A 17517-nucleotide genomic window follows, 5' to 3' on the forward strand; every position below is an offset into this window, starting at 1 on the left:
CTACTTAAACCTAACTAACCTAAGGGCATCACACTCACCCATGCCCGAGGCAGGATTCGAACCTGCGACCGTAGCGGTTGCACGGTTCCAGACTGAAGCACCTAGAATCGCTCGGCCACACCGGCCGGCACCTGTTACGGTATCAGCGACTTGTCTGTATCTCTATTGGACCTTTACATCCTGTGAATTTAGCTTTACCTGATTTCTTTGAATTAGCATGCATTTATCTGGACGTATGTCGAACTTCTATTCAATTTATCAATACTAGAAATATTGTCCAAGTCATTTTCCATTTCCGTGCCATCTCCTAACGGTGTGACGTTCCTGTGGTTAACATCGCCATTAACGAAGACTCTGAAACTGCTGTTGACCATATCGCTTTTCTTTTGAAGACAATTGATTTCACTTTTAGCTTCTGTAGAACTTCTAATTTCTGCATCACAGCTCATTTTTGAAGCCGATTATATTCACAGTCGACTTGGAGGTTATTTATTTCGCAACATTGCAGTTTCGGCCTTTGGGCCATTTTCAAGTGGTATCGCAAGAGATTTTATTTCAGTATATGTCAGACTTTAAAATCCTCCGGCGTGTATACATGTCCTTTACAAAATTTTACATGTGAGTTCTAACATATATGCAGTTAATACGTACCGTAGCTACAATAAATATTGCTTACGTTCGTCTGTGCAAAAGGACTCGATAAGCAACCTGAGCTGTCAGTAATCGGAATCTAACCTGCATAACACTGTGTGCGTGTTGTATGAGTGTCAGATTCACTGTCATTTAAGCCCTCAACAGATCGTTACATGAAAAACTTAAAACTAACGTTTGGATAAGCTATCTGACTGCGTATTTGAATAAGAATTTACATGTGATACAGAATCTGACTTGTGCAACGGAATTTACTGGGTTGGAGGACATGACATGTTGTGGTGTGTCAGTATCTCTGGTTTGGTCCTAAGTTTTGCGCTCACCTCTTTAGATGACTGCCTTTTTCCATGTGGTTTACAACAATTTGAAGCAGCATGAAACAGCAGCGGCTAAAGCTTATTGTTACTAAGAACGAATTTAATAAAAAGGAGCTTGGGCCTTGTTAACTACTAAATAACTTGTAAGAAGGTTCAAAATGGTTCAAATGGCTCTGAGCACTATGGGACTTACCATCTGTGGTCATCAGTCCCCTAGAAATTAGAACTACTTAAACCTAACTAACCTAAGAGCATCACACTCACCCATGCCCGAGCCAGGATTCGAACCTGCGACCGTAGCGGCCACGCGGTTCCAGACTGAAGCTCCTAGAACCTAACGGGCACACCGGCCGGCACTTGTAAGAAGGGATTTCATAAATTAAGTCTATTTATAAGCTTCAGAAATCATCTTGACCAAGTATTAATAATGTCGAAATGCCTCACAATGACTGTATAAGTATCAATAATGGCTGAGTGAAGGATTAACAAATTATTTCTTAAAATATTTCACCTAAGGTTCGGCCGAAGACCATATACTGAACACAGAACAGACAAAATTCATACACAGCTGAAGGCCTGACGCAGTACTTGCGACAAAAGATCACAATCAAGAACAACACAACAGTGGTGCTCAGAAGTGTTCCAAGGTTCAGCCTTGGGAGGAATCTCTAGCAACTATTTATGTGAGACAGACAAACAAGCGTAATACTAAATAGTCGGATGGAAACCCGACCCAGGGACGGCTGAAGGACCAACCACCAACCTAATCAATCGCCTTCACCCGACCAACGGCATAGCAACTGAAAATATAGCGACGGCGAAGATACCAGCAACACTAAGTCCTCAAATATTGGCGTCTAAATACAACCAAGGTACAATAAGCACTCAAAAATATGACCAAACATGAAGGCTGTCGAACTACACGCCGTGTCGGACAGCATCAACACAGCGAGGAAACACACAACCGCTACTCTGTCCCAACCGACCGACTACCTACTCCTGTACGCTGAAAGCATTCATCTCCTCAGTGGAAATCACAGAAGCTACACACAGTTCCACGTAAACACTTGCACCAAGAACTCCGACAATCCTAAAACCAGTCGCCGTGGAACAACAGGGAGAAATGACAAGTCGACATACACAGAGTTTCCATAAGTGATCGGCGACCAAATTACAGTTCGTCCGATGAGACGACCTACCAACGGTCGTCCCCACTCAAGTCATGTTTGTCGGCAACGGTTGGCCAAGCCATGGCTGTCCGAACGTCACTGCTGCTCCGTCCCAGACTCCCTTGATGTCCGTTCGCAACTCGGACACACGACGACCCAAACATGCGGAGAGAACACCGGCCCATTGGCGACCCGACATCTCTGCACAGGGAAGGAACCGACCCACGTCTGGCAAGATGACCAACTGACTAACCCCAGAAACGGTCAAAAGACCAAATACACGTCGCCCGGTGAGACGACCGACCGAACGACCAACCAACAGTCGTTCCTGCTCCAGTCTCCTTCCGTCGGACAATTCATGTGTGTTGCCAACGGTCGGCTAGTACTGGCTGATCGCACCTCACTGGCGCTCCGTCCCCACTGAACTCCCGACAGACGACGACACGGAAACACTAGCGGTCGCTCCAGAGATAGTACGAGAGTGCACTTATCGATAAGCACTGCTGCTGCCACTCACGGGCAAGCAAACCAGCAACTTAGTTACGCCAATAAATTGAATAAGAAAAGACAAGGTGACAAGCAATAAACGGCTTGAACCCGAGCCGCGCATGGTTCGGAGATATGACGGGAACGACCATTCAAAGCAAAAAACCGGCTCTAATATTCATACCATAAAAGCTATGAGCACTTGCACAGTAGAAGATATGTGTTTCACAGAAGCGAAGATGAAAAATTTAATAAATAAATACTTAAATAATTGAGGTATTATGTAATGAACAGTCCTGACACATAGCGAAGGGTATGGGTTGCGACGCTCCGTTGGTCTTAGGATCTCTCCTGTCACCTGTTGTTTTTTCCATTTCTAAAAAACGAGAAAATTGCCAAGTGAAGTTGCACCACTTTTCAGAGTCCGTGTGAAACTATATGTCTCTATGACAGGTGCATAAATAGTTTCAGAGTACCGGAGGAAGGCATTGCCATATCACCACAACAGAACTACGCCTTGTAAAGCACTACAGTGTTTAAGTAAACCATTGGGTCTAAAATAGCTTTGCTTCCTTTAAAGCGTAAAAAATACAACAAAAGTGCTTTTTTTCCAAGTGGCCTTAGTGGTTGTACTATCGAAGCGACAGTTCGTCGAATAGTGCTGGTCGTCCCAACTCATACAATGTAATTAAGCACGAACTCTGATTAAAATTTGCATTACCAGATGAGATGGAACACTGTGTCACATCGAGAGACGTCAGTGCAGAGTTTTGGAACTGAAACATTTCGTAACGAACACTGTCAATACGGGAAAGAATTCATAACATTTCCTGCAATAGATACAGTGCACGGCAAAAAATTGTGGCGGAAAACGGAGGTCAATCCGCTTAAATAGTGCAGAACATTGGCAGTTTCCTACCGAGAAAATATCAAATGGCCTTATAAAGACTTTTCCGTCTTTCTACAATAACAGGAGTAAATGCAATTATGGCACTACTGTCTAACCCAGGATTAAAAAAGTAGTTACAGTGATATTCATACATAAAATACCGAAAAACGGAGAAATTAAATGAAAAGTTCCAAATAACATTGTGACAAAAGAAGACAGTTTTTACATTCTGAATTGGATTGAATTTGAGGTGTACATGATGTGGAACAACAAAGGAATCATTGTCCGAAATCTCGATGGGAACTAATGATTTTCAATCTTTTGCTGAAGACAAACTTGATTTCAAAATCTTAAACTTTTATTCATAAAAAATGGCGATTTTCTAGAGAAGTAATATACAACGATTTTCTTTTTTGGAAAGTTACCACTCTGGTATATTAAAACATTAAATTATATAAAACCTCCTGTCAGATTAAAACTGTGTGCCATACCGAGACTCGTACTCCCGAGCTCGAGTCTCGGTCCGGCGCACAGTTTTAATCTTCCAGGAAGTTTCATATCAGCGCACACTCCGCTGCAGAGTGAAAATCTCATTCTCATTAAATTATATAGTTTTAATATATTTGTGTATAATTTTAATTTGCCCTAATGCTAACTCTTCTAAAAGAACAAAATTTCTCATGAGGTGTTTTAAAGAAAATTGCTCTGATAATTAATTTGGAAACTACAAAATGTAAATACATTTTATAAATGATGGTTTGGAGCAGTAACAGTCTTTGAATTTGTAATTAATTTGTAACTATTTTTATTCAATGATGACAAGTAATGTTTTTATTCGTGTAGATGAATAATACTTTGAAAAATATTTTATTTGTTTTTCACAAACAATGAATTATAATTTTTATCCGTATTTGTTATTCGTCCTTCGAATAAATTTTGTCCAACTCTGCTTGATGTCAGCAGTAACTGTCTCATGTCTGTAATGTAGGGAGAAAATAAATTTAGCAGTCCTTTCTCTGACCGAAAATGGCGAGCTAACAAAACTTAAAAACCGTTGGTGGTACGACCGCACGGAATGCAAGCATAGCGACAAGCAGGTAAGGCGGCTTCAATGACGCATAACGTAAGCATACCTTTCGATTTTTTTGTGGAGCTAAGAATTTGTGTTAAACAGCATAAGTGATGTTTCTCATGAGCCTTAAATCAACGACACCCTTCTAATGTCTTTTTTGTAGGATGCATCTCGAAATGAACTTTCATTGAGCAACGTCGCTGGTATATTTTACATCCTGATTGGAGGGTTGCTGTTTGCTATGGCTGTGGCTCTGTTGGAGTTTTGTTACAAATCTCACGTCGAAGCGTCTAAATTGAAGGTGAGTTGTCACATTTTGCCTTATACTACAAGTGAAAGTTATACTTCATATATTATCGCCATAGATTTCAAACTTGTTGAGAGGGAACATTTGAGTGTTTTGCTACAAAGGACCCACAGTCTCCAACGGGTCTTTAGAGAGCATACAAGTTTTGTGACCACAATAACCCCGTTGCTGTGAAAATCAGAACAATGAAGAAACCTGTAAATGCAGTAACCAAAACGTAGGACGCACGAAACAAAGTAATGCAAGAAACTTCAGACAAAAAGTGCTGTGATGCGTTTGCAGTTCTTATGGTAACAGCTCGGCATGGTGTTGTTGTGCTTGTCTTCAGTTGCTTTTAGTGAACCCGTACACGAGATGCTTATCGCTTAACTCTTTATCTGAGTAAACCTATCCAGAGTATTGTTGTGTACCGCTGTTAACGCTCAACTAACTCTGAAGAAGAGTAAAACCCTAGACAGAAGCCGGCCGAAGTGGCTGTGCTGTTAAAGGCGCTGCAGTATGGAACCGCAAGACCGCTACGGTCGCAGGTTCGAATCCTGCCTCGGGCATGGATGTTTGTGATGTCCTTAGGTTAGTTGGGTTTAACTAGTTCTAAGTTCTAGGGGACTAATGACCTCAGCAGTTGAGTCCCATAGTGCTCAGAGCCATTTGAGCCAGCCTAGACAGAACCGAGCAACAGTAAATGCCAACTTGAGAACAACGAGTTAAAGAGCGCTGTAGTCTTGTCAACAGCAGGTACCGTGAGCTAGTGGAAACAAGATACAAATTTCATACTGTCTGCATCTGCACTTTTGTAGCTTGTTTTCAGTCAGTACAGATACGGAGCTAATTGAGGAAAGAAACCGTATACACACATCAAAAAAAAGTTTTGCATCACCTCGGTTCCGAGAGTTCCGGAACCTGTACAGAAAACTGGAATAGAGATCAATATTAACATCATTTCCGCCCTTTTTATAGCTCATGGAAACCACACACTGCTTGTTGTACCACATACAGCGAGACCTTCAGATGTAGTGATCCAGGTTGCAATACACACCGGTACCTCTAATACCCAGTAGAACGTCATGCATGCATGCCTGTATTCGTCGTGACATACTATCCACAGGTTCATCAAGGCACTGTTGATCCAGATTGTCCCACTCCTCAACGGCGATTCGGCGTACATCCCTCAGAGTGGTTGGTGGCTCACGTCGTCCATAAACAGCCCTTTTCAATCTATCCCTGGCATGTTCGATAGGGTTCATGTCTGGAAAACATGCTGGCCACTCTAGTCGAGCGATGTTGTTATTCTGAAGGAAATGCACGATGGGGGCGCGAACTGTCGTCCATGAAGACGAATGACTCGCCAAGATGCTGCCGATATGGTTGCACTATCGGTCGGAGGATGGCATTCACTTATCGTACAGCCGTTAAGGCGCCTTCCATGAACACCAGCGGCAAACGGCGGCCCACATAATATCACCCCAAAACAGAAGGGAACCTTCACCTTGCTGTACTTGCTGGACAGTGTGTCTAAAGAGTTCAGCCTGCTCTGTTTGCCTCCAAATATGTCTGCGACAGTTGTCTGAATGAGGGCACATGCGACACTCACCGGTGAAGAGAACGTAATACCAATCGTGAGCGGTCCATTCGGCATGTTGGTGGGCCCATCTGTACCATCCTGCATAGTGTCGTGGTTGCAAAGATGGTCCTCCTCATGGACGTCTGTAGTGAAGTTGCGCATCATGCAACCTATTGCGCACAGTTTGAGTCGTAACAATACGTCCTGTGGCTGCACGAAAAGCATTATTCAACGTGGTGACGTTGCTGTCAGGGTTTCTCCGAGCCATAATCCGTAGGTAGCAGTCATGTACTGCAGTAGTAGCCCTTGGGTGGCCTGAGCGAGGCATGTCATGGACAGTTCCTGTCTCTCTTATCTCCTCCATATCCGAACAACATTTCTTTGGTTCACTCCGAGACGCTTGGACACTCCCCCTTTTTGAGAGCTCTTCCTGGCACAAAATAACAATGCGGACGCGATCGAACCACGGTATTGTCCGTCGAGGCATGGTTGAACTACAGACAACACGAGCCGTGTACCTCATTCCTGGTGGAATGACTGGAACTGATCGGCTGTCGGACCCCCTCCGTCTAAAAGGCGTTGCATATGCATGGTTGTTTACATATTTGGGCGGGTTTAATGACGTTTCTGAACAGTCAGAGGAACACTTTTTTTGATGTGTAATTCTCCAATGAGCCACCGATGGCCGTGAGGCCTTCGTAGCAGAATACACAGAACGCAATTCTGAACAATCTCTTCAGTTCTGATACATCTGTATGTACAGTTAGTAGTGCCACGTGAAGGACATAATGAGTAAATATGAAAGAAACTTAACTTTCGTATTAATGACCACTTAAATTTGGAGGAAAGTGAATTGTGAGTCACAGAGTGAAACCTACTGAAGTGCAGGTGTAATTACACTAGTGTAAGGAATGAAGGAGACAATTGTTTTCCCTTCAGCAGAAATGTTAGTAAATTTCCTCTTCAACCAGAATTATCATTTCAAACAGTTATTTAAATCTTGCCAGCTACAGCGACGAGCACACAAAAGGAGTAAGGAAACTAAAATTACTATAAGATAATCGTAATAAAGAAGCCATAGACAGTGGGTTGTACCGGCAATAATTTACAAAAACTGCTGTATCTGTGTCGTTTGTACAACGTTCTCACTATTGGAACTTTAGGACTTTTTGCCTGCGTACAATCACAGCTGACTTCTCGCAAGATTTTGGGAACTGGACAGTACAGAAAGTCGAAATTAATAAGGTGGCAGAAACGATACGAAGATCAGAGTGGGCGATCACATATTTGTCAATAGGAAACTGTGATATCGTGTGTCCGGATAAACTCACTCTTGAACATCGTCCACCTGTGTAGTCTTTTGTGTAATGGATGTATATTAGGGGGATGAGGAAATTTCAGTACGAACGCAGTCACAAACATACAATGTTCCACTGATCAGTTCACTTTGAATTGTAAGTGAAATTACGAGCATACGACTGAAGTGAAGACTGCAACGGACAGGTGTGGAGCTGTCATTCTGTTCTGCCAAGTTACTGCTTTACTCTACTATTCTGGTGTTGTGTGTTCGATTTTTTACCATTGAATGCAAGAATCCGTCGGAGGTGACGGTTACCGCAGCTAGGTGGAGGAAGTCACTGAACACTCTTTATTATTCATCAAGCCAATTACAGGTGGGCGTCCTTGTCTGCCTTCGTGTAGGTACAGTGGACGTGGCTGAAAACCACGTTCGTTGTTCTGAGGCAGCGCACTTACTTCAACGGTGAGTAAGAGTGGCGGTCCGCAGCTCGTGGACGTGCGGTAGCGTTCTCGCTTCCCACGCCCGAGTTCCCGGGTTCGATTCCCGGCGGGGTCAGGAATTTTCTCTGCCTCGTTATGACTGGGTGTTGTGTGATGTCCTTAGGTTAGTTAGGTTTAAGTAGTTCTAAGTTCTATGAGACTGATGACCATAGATGTTAAGTCCCATGGTGCTCAGAGCCTAAGAGTGGCGGTGGCGGATGTGGCGGTAGACAAGTTGGAGCTACTGCAGCATTCTTTCAGGCCGTGACAAATGAGATTAGCATAGGCGTCGGCGGCTAGGCGAAGGCTTCACTGTACTCCATGGGCAGCCCTGTGGTGTGCCTATGTTGTCGAACCTCGGACTGCGAAGATCATGGCCGGCAGCCGGCTGGAGGATGCCATTTAGTAACTGTACAGGTGACCTTCCGCCACTCACCACACGATGGCTTCCGGAATATGTATGTACACGTAGAACGGACACACACGTCTGCGCGATCTGTTGTTGAATTCTTCGCTGACCCCTTCGCTGCTGGTAGGCAGCTATTTGAAGCACCGTCGCGCTGCCAGGCGCCTGTAGCATGCGTATCCGACTGATGCGATGCGTCGTTACCGGAATCTTCCCACCCGTTGACCTAATGTTTGGGGCAGTTTTTAGGATGGCTGTGTTGTCAGACGCATGGATTTCGGACGCTAAGTAAATTCTTTGGCATCGCGGTATTCCGAGTGCACCGCAACGTATGGAACAGACCTGCTCATGGGCCAGTATGAAATAAATTGCTACCCATCTCAAAAATGGGTCAAATGGCTCTGAGCACTATGGGACTCAAATGCTGTGGTCATAAGTCCCCTAGAACTTAGAACTACTTAAACCTAACTAACCTAAGGACATCACACGCATCCACGCCCGAGGCAGGATTCGAACCTGCAGCCGCAGCGGTCGTGCGGTTCCAGACTGTAGCGCCTTTAACCGCTCGGCCACTCCGGCCGGCGCTACCCATCTACAGAGGAAGTGCTTGTTATGTCCTTAGCCTAGACAGGTCACGTAATTTAACATGTGGGGAAGGAGGAAGAGACACTATTAAATATCACACCAAATATGGCTTAAAATGTAGCTCATTTAAATGTGTGACAATCTGCTACTTCTTTGTACATCCCGTTGTAGCTGATGCTTTCAGTGAGCCACCCAACCCCGCCAGAGCCGGAAAAAATATAGAAAGAAAGTCTATGTCCCGCCTTAAGAACATGCCTTGACTGTGCCAGATTTCATGCTGTTGAATAACTGCAGGTGTTTGTAGTCATATAGTTGATTCTTCATAAACGAAGAACCATAATAGCTGTTAAATGATACTTTATTGAACCACATTCAGATATACCGCAGATCTGTGTATCGTAATGGGGAAAAATTAAATATAGTATTGTCTGCAGCCCAAATTGGAAAAAAAGATGCAGTAAGTAATGGATATGAGCACTTACGATCCATTCGTATGAAGTCCAGACAGGGTTTAAACGGATGGCCCAACGTTCTCAGTCAAATCACAAAGGAACGGTAGTCAGGTAATAAAATCAGCGGAACGATGGAGTCGACCACCCCATATAGTAAATATCCGTTGTTTACTACATCTCTTTTTATTGTGAAGTACAGACAACCCCTTTTTAAATTAATTTTTCACCATTTTCTACTAGAGAAATGCCTGAGGTAGACGCTACAGCTGCGAAACTGGTCGTTTCAGTAAAAGATCATTTAACAGCTGTTGCGATTCGTCATTTGTCAAAATGTATTTCCAGGGCTGTAGCTCCCCACAGGACAAAACGTATGGATAAGTGTTTAAACGTACCTTGATCTATTATAAGATACTTAAGATTTTTTTGATAATATTTTTTCTTTACAGATGTCACTGTCTGATGCCATGAAAGCGAAAGCAAGGTTGACAATTGGAGCAGGGATCGATTTTAACAATCAAAGGGTAAGATCAGCTAGATCCTTTTGCGAGTGGTACTTCATATAGTGAAGCTCGGAATACATCACAAAGAATATCACTGCTTGGTGCAACAACCTATTAGAAGGAGATATGGTCTGAAAGTCTATTACGAATACGATAAAGTGCTAGTTACCTCATTTGTGAACGCACTCTGGACAAATTCTGTACCTCTGTTTCTCGAAATGCGTTCTGATCTCTCTCTCTCTCTCTCTCTGTCTGTCTCTCTCTCTGTCTGTCTCTCTCTCTGTCTGTCTCTCTCTCTGTCTCTCTCTCTCTCTCTCTCTGTCTATCTCTTAACTGCAATAGTTTCATTCAAAATGAATACATAAGTTACTGAACATGTCAACATTTAGTTTTTTAGTTTTATGTGTAGCCCATTGATGGTACGAGAGATTAATACGGTAAATTTGTGGAAATGTTGCCTCTGCATCCTAATAGGTATCTGACAATTAACGAATCGTCAGTAGTTTCTGCATGAGATTGTAGAGTATAAAATTCAGATTTTTATTTTCATCTATGTTTGTTGAGTAAATGAAGATTCTGAAATACCAGGTACTACTTACTTACTGATTAAACAGCTGAAAAAAGTTAGAGGAAGCTATGTAGGAGAAGGGCTTGTAATAGTTGTTTTTTGAGGCACTTATTTAACTCTTTCATTCAAATAAATCACAATAATTAGTCAATTTTATGCGTATGTAGCATTTGTGTATCCTTAATATCTATTACCATACCGTAAATGTGTATTAAAATGTAGGTTGTGTCTGTTGATGATGCAGTATCACCACATGACTCAAGGTAAGACTTTGCTCTTCAGTAAATGGTTAACATAAACAAAAATAATAAAATGGTAGCGAATCTCACATAATGTTTATAAAGAAAAACGTCTGTTATAATTACTCATCATTTAACTTTAATTCTATTTGTGTGGATATAGTTGGAATAACATTGAATTAAGAAAGAACACTTACTTTTTGGTAAAAAAAGAATTATATAGAATTATATACGTAGGAAATTGACATAATTGATCCTTGCTAATGTAACAACAGCTGACTATACTTATGTCATAGTAAACAATTTTTTGCGTCGAAAAGATTGAATTTAGAGAGTAAAGACCAGAGATATAAGACTGGCTCAAGGTAGAAAATGCCAGCTCAATGTACAGCTCAACGTAGAGAAGTGTGTGTCCGTGTGTGTGAGAAAAATGTAAGTGATGAAAATTACTGTTGGAAATTATGATAGCTGCAGCCAACTACTGTTCTAAACTGATTGAGATTAATACAGAACATTTTTATGAGCATGATATATGTTTAGGTAATGATATTGTGCAGGAGATAAGATACTCGTAGCTTTTCACTATTAATATACAAAGTTCAAACTTCTAACATTGAATTCACTGAATATACATTGCGAATAGATCGATGTTTCTGGAGCTTCTTATATCAGTATACACTGCCCGATAGAAGAAGTGAAGCACTTGGAGGTCATGGTCTAACGTAAATGTAACTTCGTGCATTTATAAGCCATCGACTGGTCTGTAAATAATTAGAGATGAAATTTTCTGTGACAGAACGGCCAGTAGAGTACGTTAGCGTCGTGTATTTAAAGTTGTCATCAGGCTCGCTATCGTCGGCGAGTATGCTCACGTACTTCCAATGTTTTCGAAAAACACAGGTGTGTTACATCTGGTATCGTGGATTCGGAAGACATGGGGGACAACCTCAGGTCACGGGTGGCAGTGAGAGAAAGGAGCTTGGAAGGCGCAAAGATAAGTCACGGGACTGTGTCCTCGCGTGTTATCTCTCATATGACAGTGCAGTGGTACCAATTTACTACAGGACAATGCTCGTCCACACATGATACTAGTCTCCATGAACTGTTTGCATGGTTCTGGCTTTGCCTGTGACCTGTATGATCCCCAGATACGTCACCGATACCCGGTACAGCATGTGTGTGATCAGCTCGGACGTGAACTCCTTGCCAGCACCAATGTCCACAATATCAAGGGCCAGCTACAGCACTTGTGGGTCAGATTGACATAGGAAATAATACAACGGCCATACGATACCCGTCTCAACCGAATCAGTGCATGCGTCGAAGCCAAAAAGGATGCAACGTCATACTGATATGTCGGATAGAACTACCAATCTCTTTGTAGGTTTGACTCGATTATGGAGTAACTGCACTAACATCACGTACCCTCTCAGTTGTGAGGTTTCATTTCGTTTCCTCCTCACCTTCTGAGTGGTTAACATTTTGTCAGGTAGAGAAATTTGATCTCTACAGCCTTTTAACTTCGGAAACTCAGTTTTAGTATTGTTAAAACCGAAATAAACCCGAATCACCAAAAATAAGGAACACAGCTAACCCCGAATTGTAGCTGTATGTGTTCAGTTGTTTCACTAAATAGGTGATATCATTAAATTATAAGAAACAAGTAATTTATCCCTGCTTAATTATGTGTTCCTCTTTTCAGTACTACACGCCAACCCACCAGATAAACAGCATTGATAATGATCAGCTGCACAGCAACACACACACTCAAGTTTAATTGAGTGCTATGTACTTGTATATCTGGATGTCATAAAAATGAACAATCTGGTTTGTATCACAGTTACGTAGTGTACGTTATTGTTCTTCCCTTGTAAATACCATTTCAGTCTGAAGCAGTTCACATAAATTTATACTTAACAATAACCCACAAAAGTTAGAGGGTTAATGCATGTCTCTGCTGATAATAATGTAGAATATTGTTATTGTTTACCTCTGACTGTTTCATTGGCGTTAAATGTAGATGTCTCGGCATATCCAGTAGTTTATGTTTCAGAACTGCACTGCACTCATCAAGAAAGAGGGGGACACTTCAACACGACTAATCAAGAGATGTTCTACGCAGACAGTGTATCTCTGCGACTTGTGATTGGTTACTGCTCCAGGAACCACAGAGTGCGCATTCCTAGAACTGTATCAGAGGATGGTCGACTTCTACAACTTTTTTCCAAAATACAAATCAAAGAGACAATTTGTATGCAACTTATTTAGAAAATGTTAATTAGAAAAGGTTAATTAGTTGAGTACTTTCGATCCTCAACTTACTTGTATTCCATTAATTCTTCAAAGAAATTTTAATATATACGCTGTGTGAGTTAAAGTCATGAGATGCATACAAATTTTTTCTTTCAAATATATCATAGCCTAGGGAAAAGATGCTTGTGTTTCATTGTACAAAGATATTTTTGACAAGCTGTAAAATATTTTAAATAATAAGAAATTTTTACATGGATTATCAGCTTGCTAAAGAAATGCTCCTCCCTTGTTCCTTTAAAATAAGCGCCCGGCATGCTGAGGCAAAGTTTGAACCCCACACCCCCTTAATATCTACTCTCCCACTGGAGGTAGTATCGTCTCGCCATTCACAGGTCTTTTAATGAGCTTGGAACGGCAGTTTTAACATGTGCTTTTCAGCACAGATCAGCTTGCCACTTTCACGTGAATAATTTATTGCATGAAGAAGTCAAAAGCTTTTTAAAATCAAACAATGGAAACTCCTGGTAGGAATATCAACACTGTTGGAAAAGACACATTGTTACTTACTGTAATGAAGTCACGTTAAGTTGCAGACAGACACAATTGAAAGGCACATAAAGCTTTCGGCCACAGCTTTCATCAACAAAAGAGAAACACACACCATTCATACATATAGCTAAGCAAACCTCATGCACACGTGACTGCCAATTCCAGCATTTCAAGCCAGAATACAAACTTTTTAGATCTGCCTAAATGAAGGCAGAATTAAATGACTGGAATGTGGCAGAGTCTTTTCATTCTCAGAACGTCGCTTTTAACAACACCAGTGCTTTGCAGATTCAGAGGAGGAGGATACGTTTAGATACTAGGGAGATCACCAAAATGTAATTATAGTAATCGGTTGTGTGGTCGGATGAACACAAGCAAAGGCCACCTTCAGTAGCAAAACACTGGATAGTGAAATTAGTTTTCGATTTAATAACAAATCAAATGTATATACCATCTTTCAGTTTCCTACAACGCAGGGAACATAGCAATGAAAGCCGTTTGTTATCGTGAATTACATAACTGTTGTTACGGCACGTGAAAGGGCCAGTGTCTTCTGTAAGTATATTTAACGACCTGTGAGGGTCATGAATCTTCAAACTGATCAGACGACACTGGAAGCATATTCCTAACGGTTAGACACGTTGCCATAACAAAATAATATTCCCCGTTTCCTTGCGTTTTAGTTTCTCATTTTAAAATTATTTGTTAGTATTTGGAGAATTGCAAAATCATTCGTTCTGAGATTCAGTTGTCACAACGGACCCAGGAAAACACAAATGAATATATAGTGCATAGGCTACTGGTTTCGGATAGAATACTAATGTCTTCCAAATTTTGTACATGGCTGGAACAGAAACACAAGGATTCGTGAAGAAGTAGTAAACAGCCTATCACTTGCCAAATGGAAGGTTTATTTGAACCTCTTGACCATGGTTTCAACGTTTAAGAAAACTTACATGTTGTAGCGTAGGTTGCGCTAAGAAAATAGCCAAATGACGTCAGTAAAACATGGAGGAGAAATTTTATATTTTACTGCTGCCTTTCGGCTGTTTTTAACATACCTCCGCTACAACATGTAACGCCGCTGTCATTAACATCCTTCTGGCGAAACTGTTTTTACAAACATTGAAACAATTGTCAAGAGGTTTAAAAAAACCTTCCATTTTGCAACTGATTGGCTGCTTACTATTTCTTCACGAAGACTAATATCTTTAATTAAATGAGAAAATAATATTAGTTGACGTGCTCAACGTACTGTCTTGTACAGTGATGTACTCAGATATATATATTTTGTCTCCAAAAAGAAGATTTCGACCTGCCGTAGATTATCATTAACACTCTTGTATAAGCATATCGACCAGAACCCATTCAACTATCGTGGTTGTAAATGACTGAGAATAGCAGGATTGTACGTCAACTACGATTAACGCTTTAAAGTCAAAAGTCAACGGTTTATTTTATTTTATTTTATTTTATTTTATTTTTTTTTTTTTTTTTTGTCATCAGTCGTCTCAGTGGTTTGATGCGGGCCGCCACGAATTCCTCTCCTATGCTAACCTCTACATCTCAGAGTAGCACTTGCAACCTACGTCCTCAATTATTTGCTCGATGTATTCCAATCTCTATATTCCTCTACAGTTTTTGCCTTCTGTAGCTCCCACAAGTACCAGAAAAGACATTTCCTCGTGTCTCAACAAATGTCCTATGATCTTGTCCCTTCTTCTTATCAGTGTTTTCCACATATTCCTCTCCTCTCTGATTCTGCACAGAACCTCTTCATTACTTATCTTACCAGTCCACCTAATTTTCAACATTCGTCTGTAGCTCCACATCTCAAATGTTTCCATTCTCTTCTGCTCTGGTTTTCCCATAGTCCATGTTTCAATACCATACAATGAGTAGACCAGACGTACACTCTCAGATATTTCTTCCTCAAATTAAGGCCGATATTTGATACTGGTAGACTTATCTTGGCCAGGAATGCCCTTCTTGCCATTTCTAGTCTGCTTTGATGTCCACCTTGCTCAGTCCGTCATTGGTTATTATACCGCCTAGGTAGAAGAATTCGTTAACTTTATCTACTTCATGACCATCAATCGTGTTATTAAGTTTCTCGCTGTTCTCATTTGAACTGCTTCTCATTACCTTCATCTTTCTTCAATTTACTCTCAATCCATAATATTTACTCATTAGACAGTAATTCCATTCAGCAGATCATATAATTCATCTTCACTTTCACTCAGGATAGCAATGTCATCAGCGAATCGTATCACTGATATTCTTTGACCTTGAATTTTAAATCCACTCCTGAACTTTTCTTTTATTTCCATCACTGCTTCCTCGATGTACAGATTGAACAGTGGGGGCGAAAGCCTACATCCTTGTCTTAACCCTTCGTAATACCAGCACTTCGTTCTTTTTCGTCCACTCTTATTATCCCCTCTTGGCTGTTGTACATATTGTGTATGACCCGTCACTCCCTATAGCTTACCCCTACTTTTTTCAGAATTTCGAACATCTTACACCATATAACATTGCCGAACGCTTTTTCTAGGTCGACAAATCCTATGAACGTGTCTTCATTTTCCTTTAGTCTTGCTTCCATTATCAACTGCAGTGTCAGAATTGCGTCTCTCGTCCCTTTGCCTTTCCTAGAGCCAGACTGATCGTCATCTAGCGCATCTTCAATTTTCTTTTCCATTCTTATGTATATTATTCTTGTACGCAACTTAGATGAATGAGCTGTTAAGCTGATTGTGCGGTAGTTCTCGCATTTGTCAGCTCTTGCAGTCTTTGGAATTGTGTGGATGATGCTTTTCCGAATGTCAAATGGTATGTCGCCAGACTCATACATTCTACACGCCAATGTGAAAAGCCGTTTCATTGTCACTTCCCCCAATTATTTTAGAAATTCTGTTGGAATGCTATCTATCCCTTTTGCCTTATTTGATCTTAAGTCCTCCACAGCTCTTTGAAATTCTGATTCTAATACTGGATCCCCTATCTCTTCTAAATCGACTGCTGTTTCTTCTTCTATCACATCAGACAAATCTCCCCCCTCATCGAGGCTTTCAGTATATTCTTTCCACCTATTTGCTCTCTTCTCTACATTTAACAGTGGAATGCCTGTTGCACTCATAATGTTATCACCCCTGCTTTTAATGTCACCGACGGTTGTTATGACATTCCCGTATGCTAAGTCTGCCCTTCGGACAATGATTTCTTTTTGGATGTCTTCACATTTTTCATGCAGCCATTTCGTCTTAGCTTCTCTGCACTTCCTATTTATTTCGTTCCTCAGCGACTTGCATTTCTATATTCTTGAGGTTCTCGGAACATTTTTGTACTTCCTCCTTTCATCGATCAGTTGAAGTATTCTGTTACACACGATTTCTTCGCAGTTACCTTCTATGTAACTATATTTTCCTTCCCAACTTCTGTGATGGCCCTTTATATGTCCATTCCTCTTAAACTGCACTGCCTACTGTGCTACTCCTTATCGCTATATCTGTAGCCTTAAAGAACTTCAAGCGTATCTGGTCATACCTTAGTCCTTCCCTTCTTTCCGTATTAATTCTTCCTGACTTGTGTCTTAAACATGAGCCTACTCTTCATCACTACTATATTGTGCTCTGAGTCTACGTCTGCCCCTGGGTACGCCTTACAATTCCGTATCTGATTTCGGATTCTCTGTCTGACTTTGATGTAATCTATCTGAAATCTTCCCCTATCAC

General features: G+C 41.2%; 1 protein-coding gene across 1 annotated transcript in view; it reads left to right on the forward strand.

Annotated features, from left to right (window-relative positions):
- LOC124795275 (glutamate receptor 1-like) overlaps positions 1–13397 on the forward strand; it is a 504894-nt gene extending 491497 nt beyond the window's left edge. The window contains exons 17-21 of the mRNA XM_047259221.1: positions 4501–4609; positions 4748–4885; positions 10121–10195; positions 12684–12808; positions 13035–13397. Of these exons, the coding sequence (XP_047115177.1) occupies positions 4501–4609; positions 4748–4885; positions 10121–10195; positions 12684–12758 (397 nt within the window). The 3' untranslated portion in view covers positions 12759–12808; positions 13035–13397. The remainder of the gene's footprint in view (positions 1–4500; positions 4610–4747; positions 4886–10120; positions 10196–12683; positions 12809–13034) is intronic.
- Positions 13398–17517: the final 4120 nt, after the last annotated feature.

Source organism: Schistocerca piceifrons, chromosome 4, assembly GCF_021461385.2.
Source record: "Schistocerca piceifrons isolate TAMUIC-IGC-003096 chromosome 4, iqSchPice1.1, whole genome shotgun sequence".
In the NCBI taxonomy this organism is placed as follows: Eukaryota; Metazoa; Arthropoda; class Insecta; order Orthoptera; family Acrididae; genus Schistocerca; species Schistocerca piceifrons.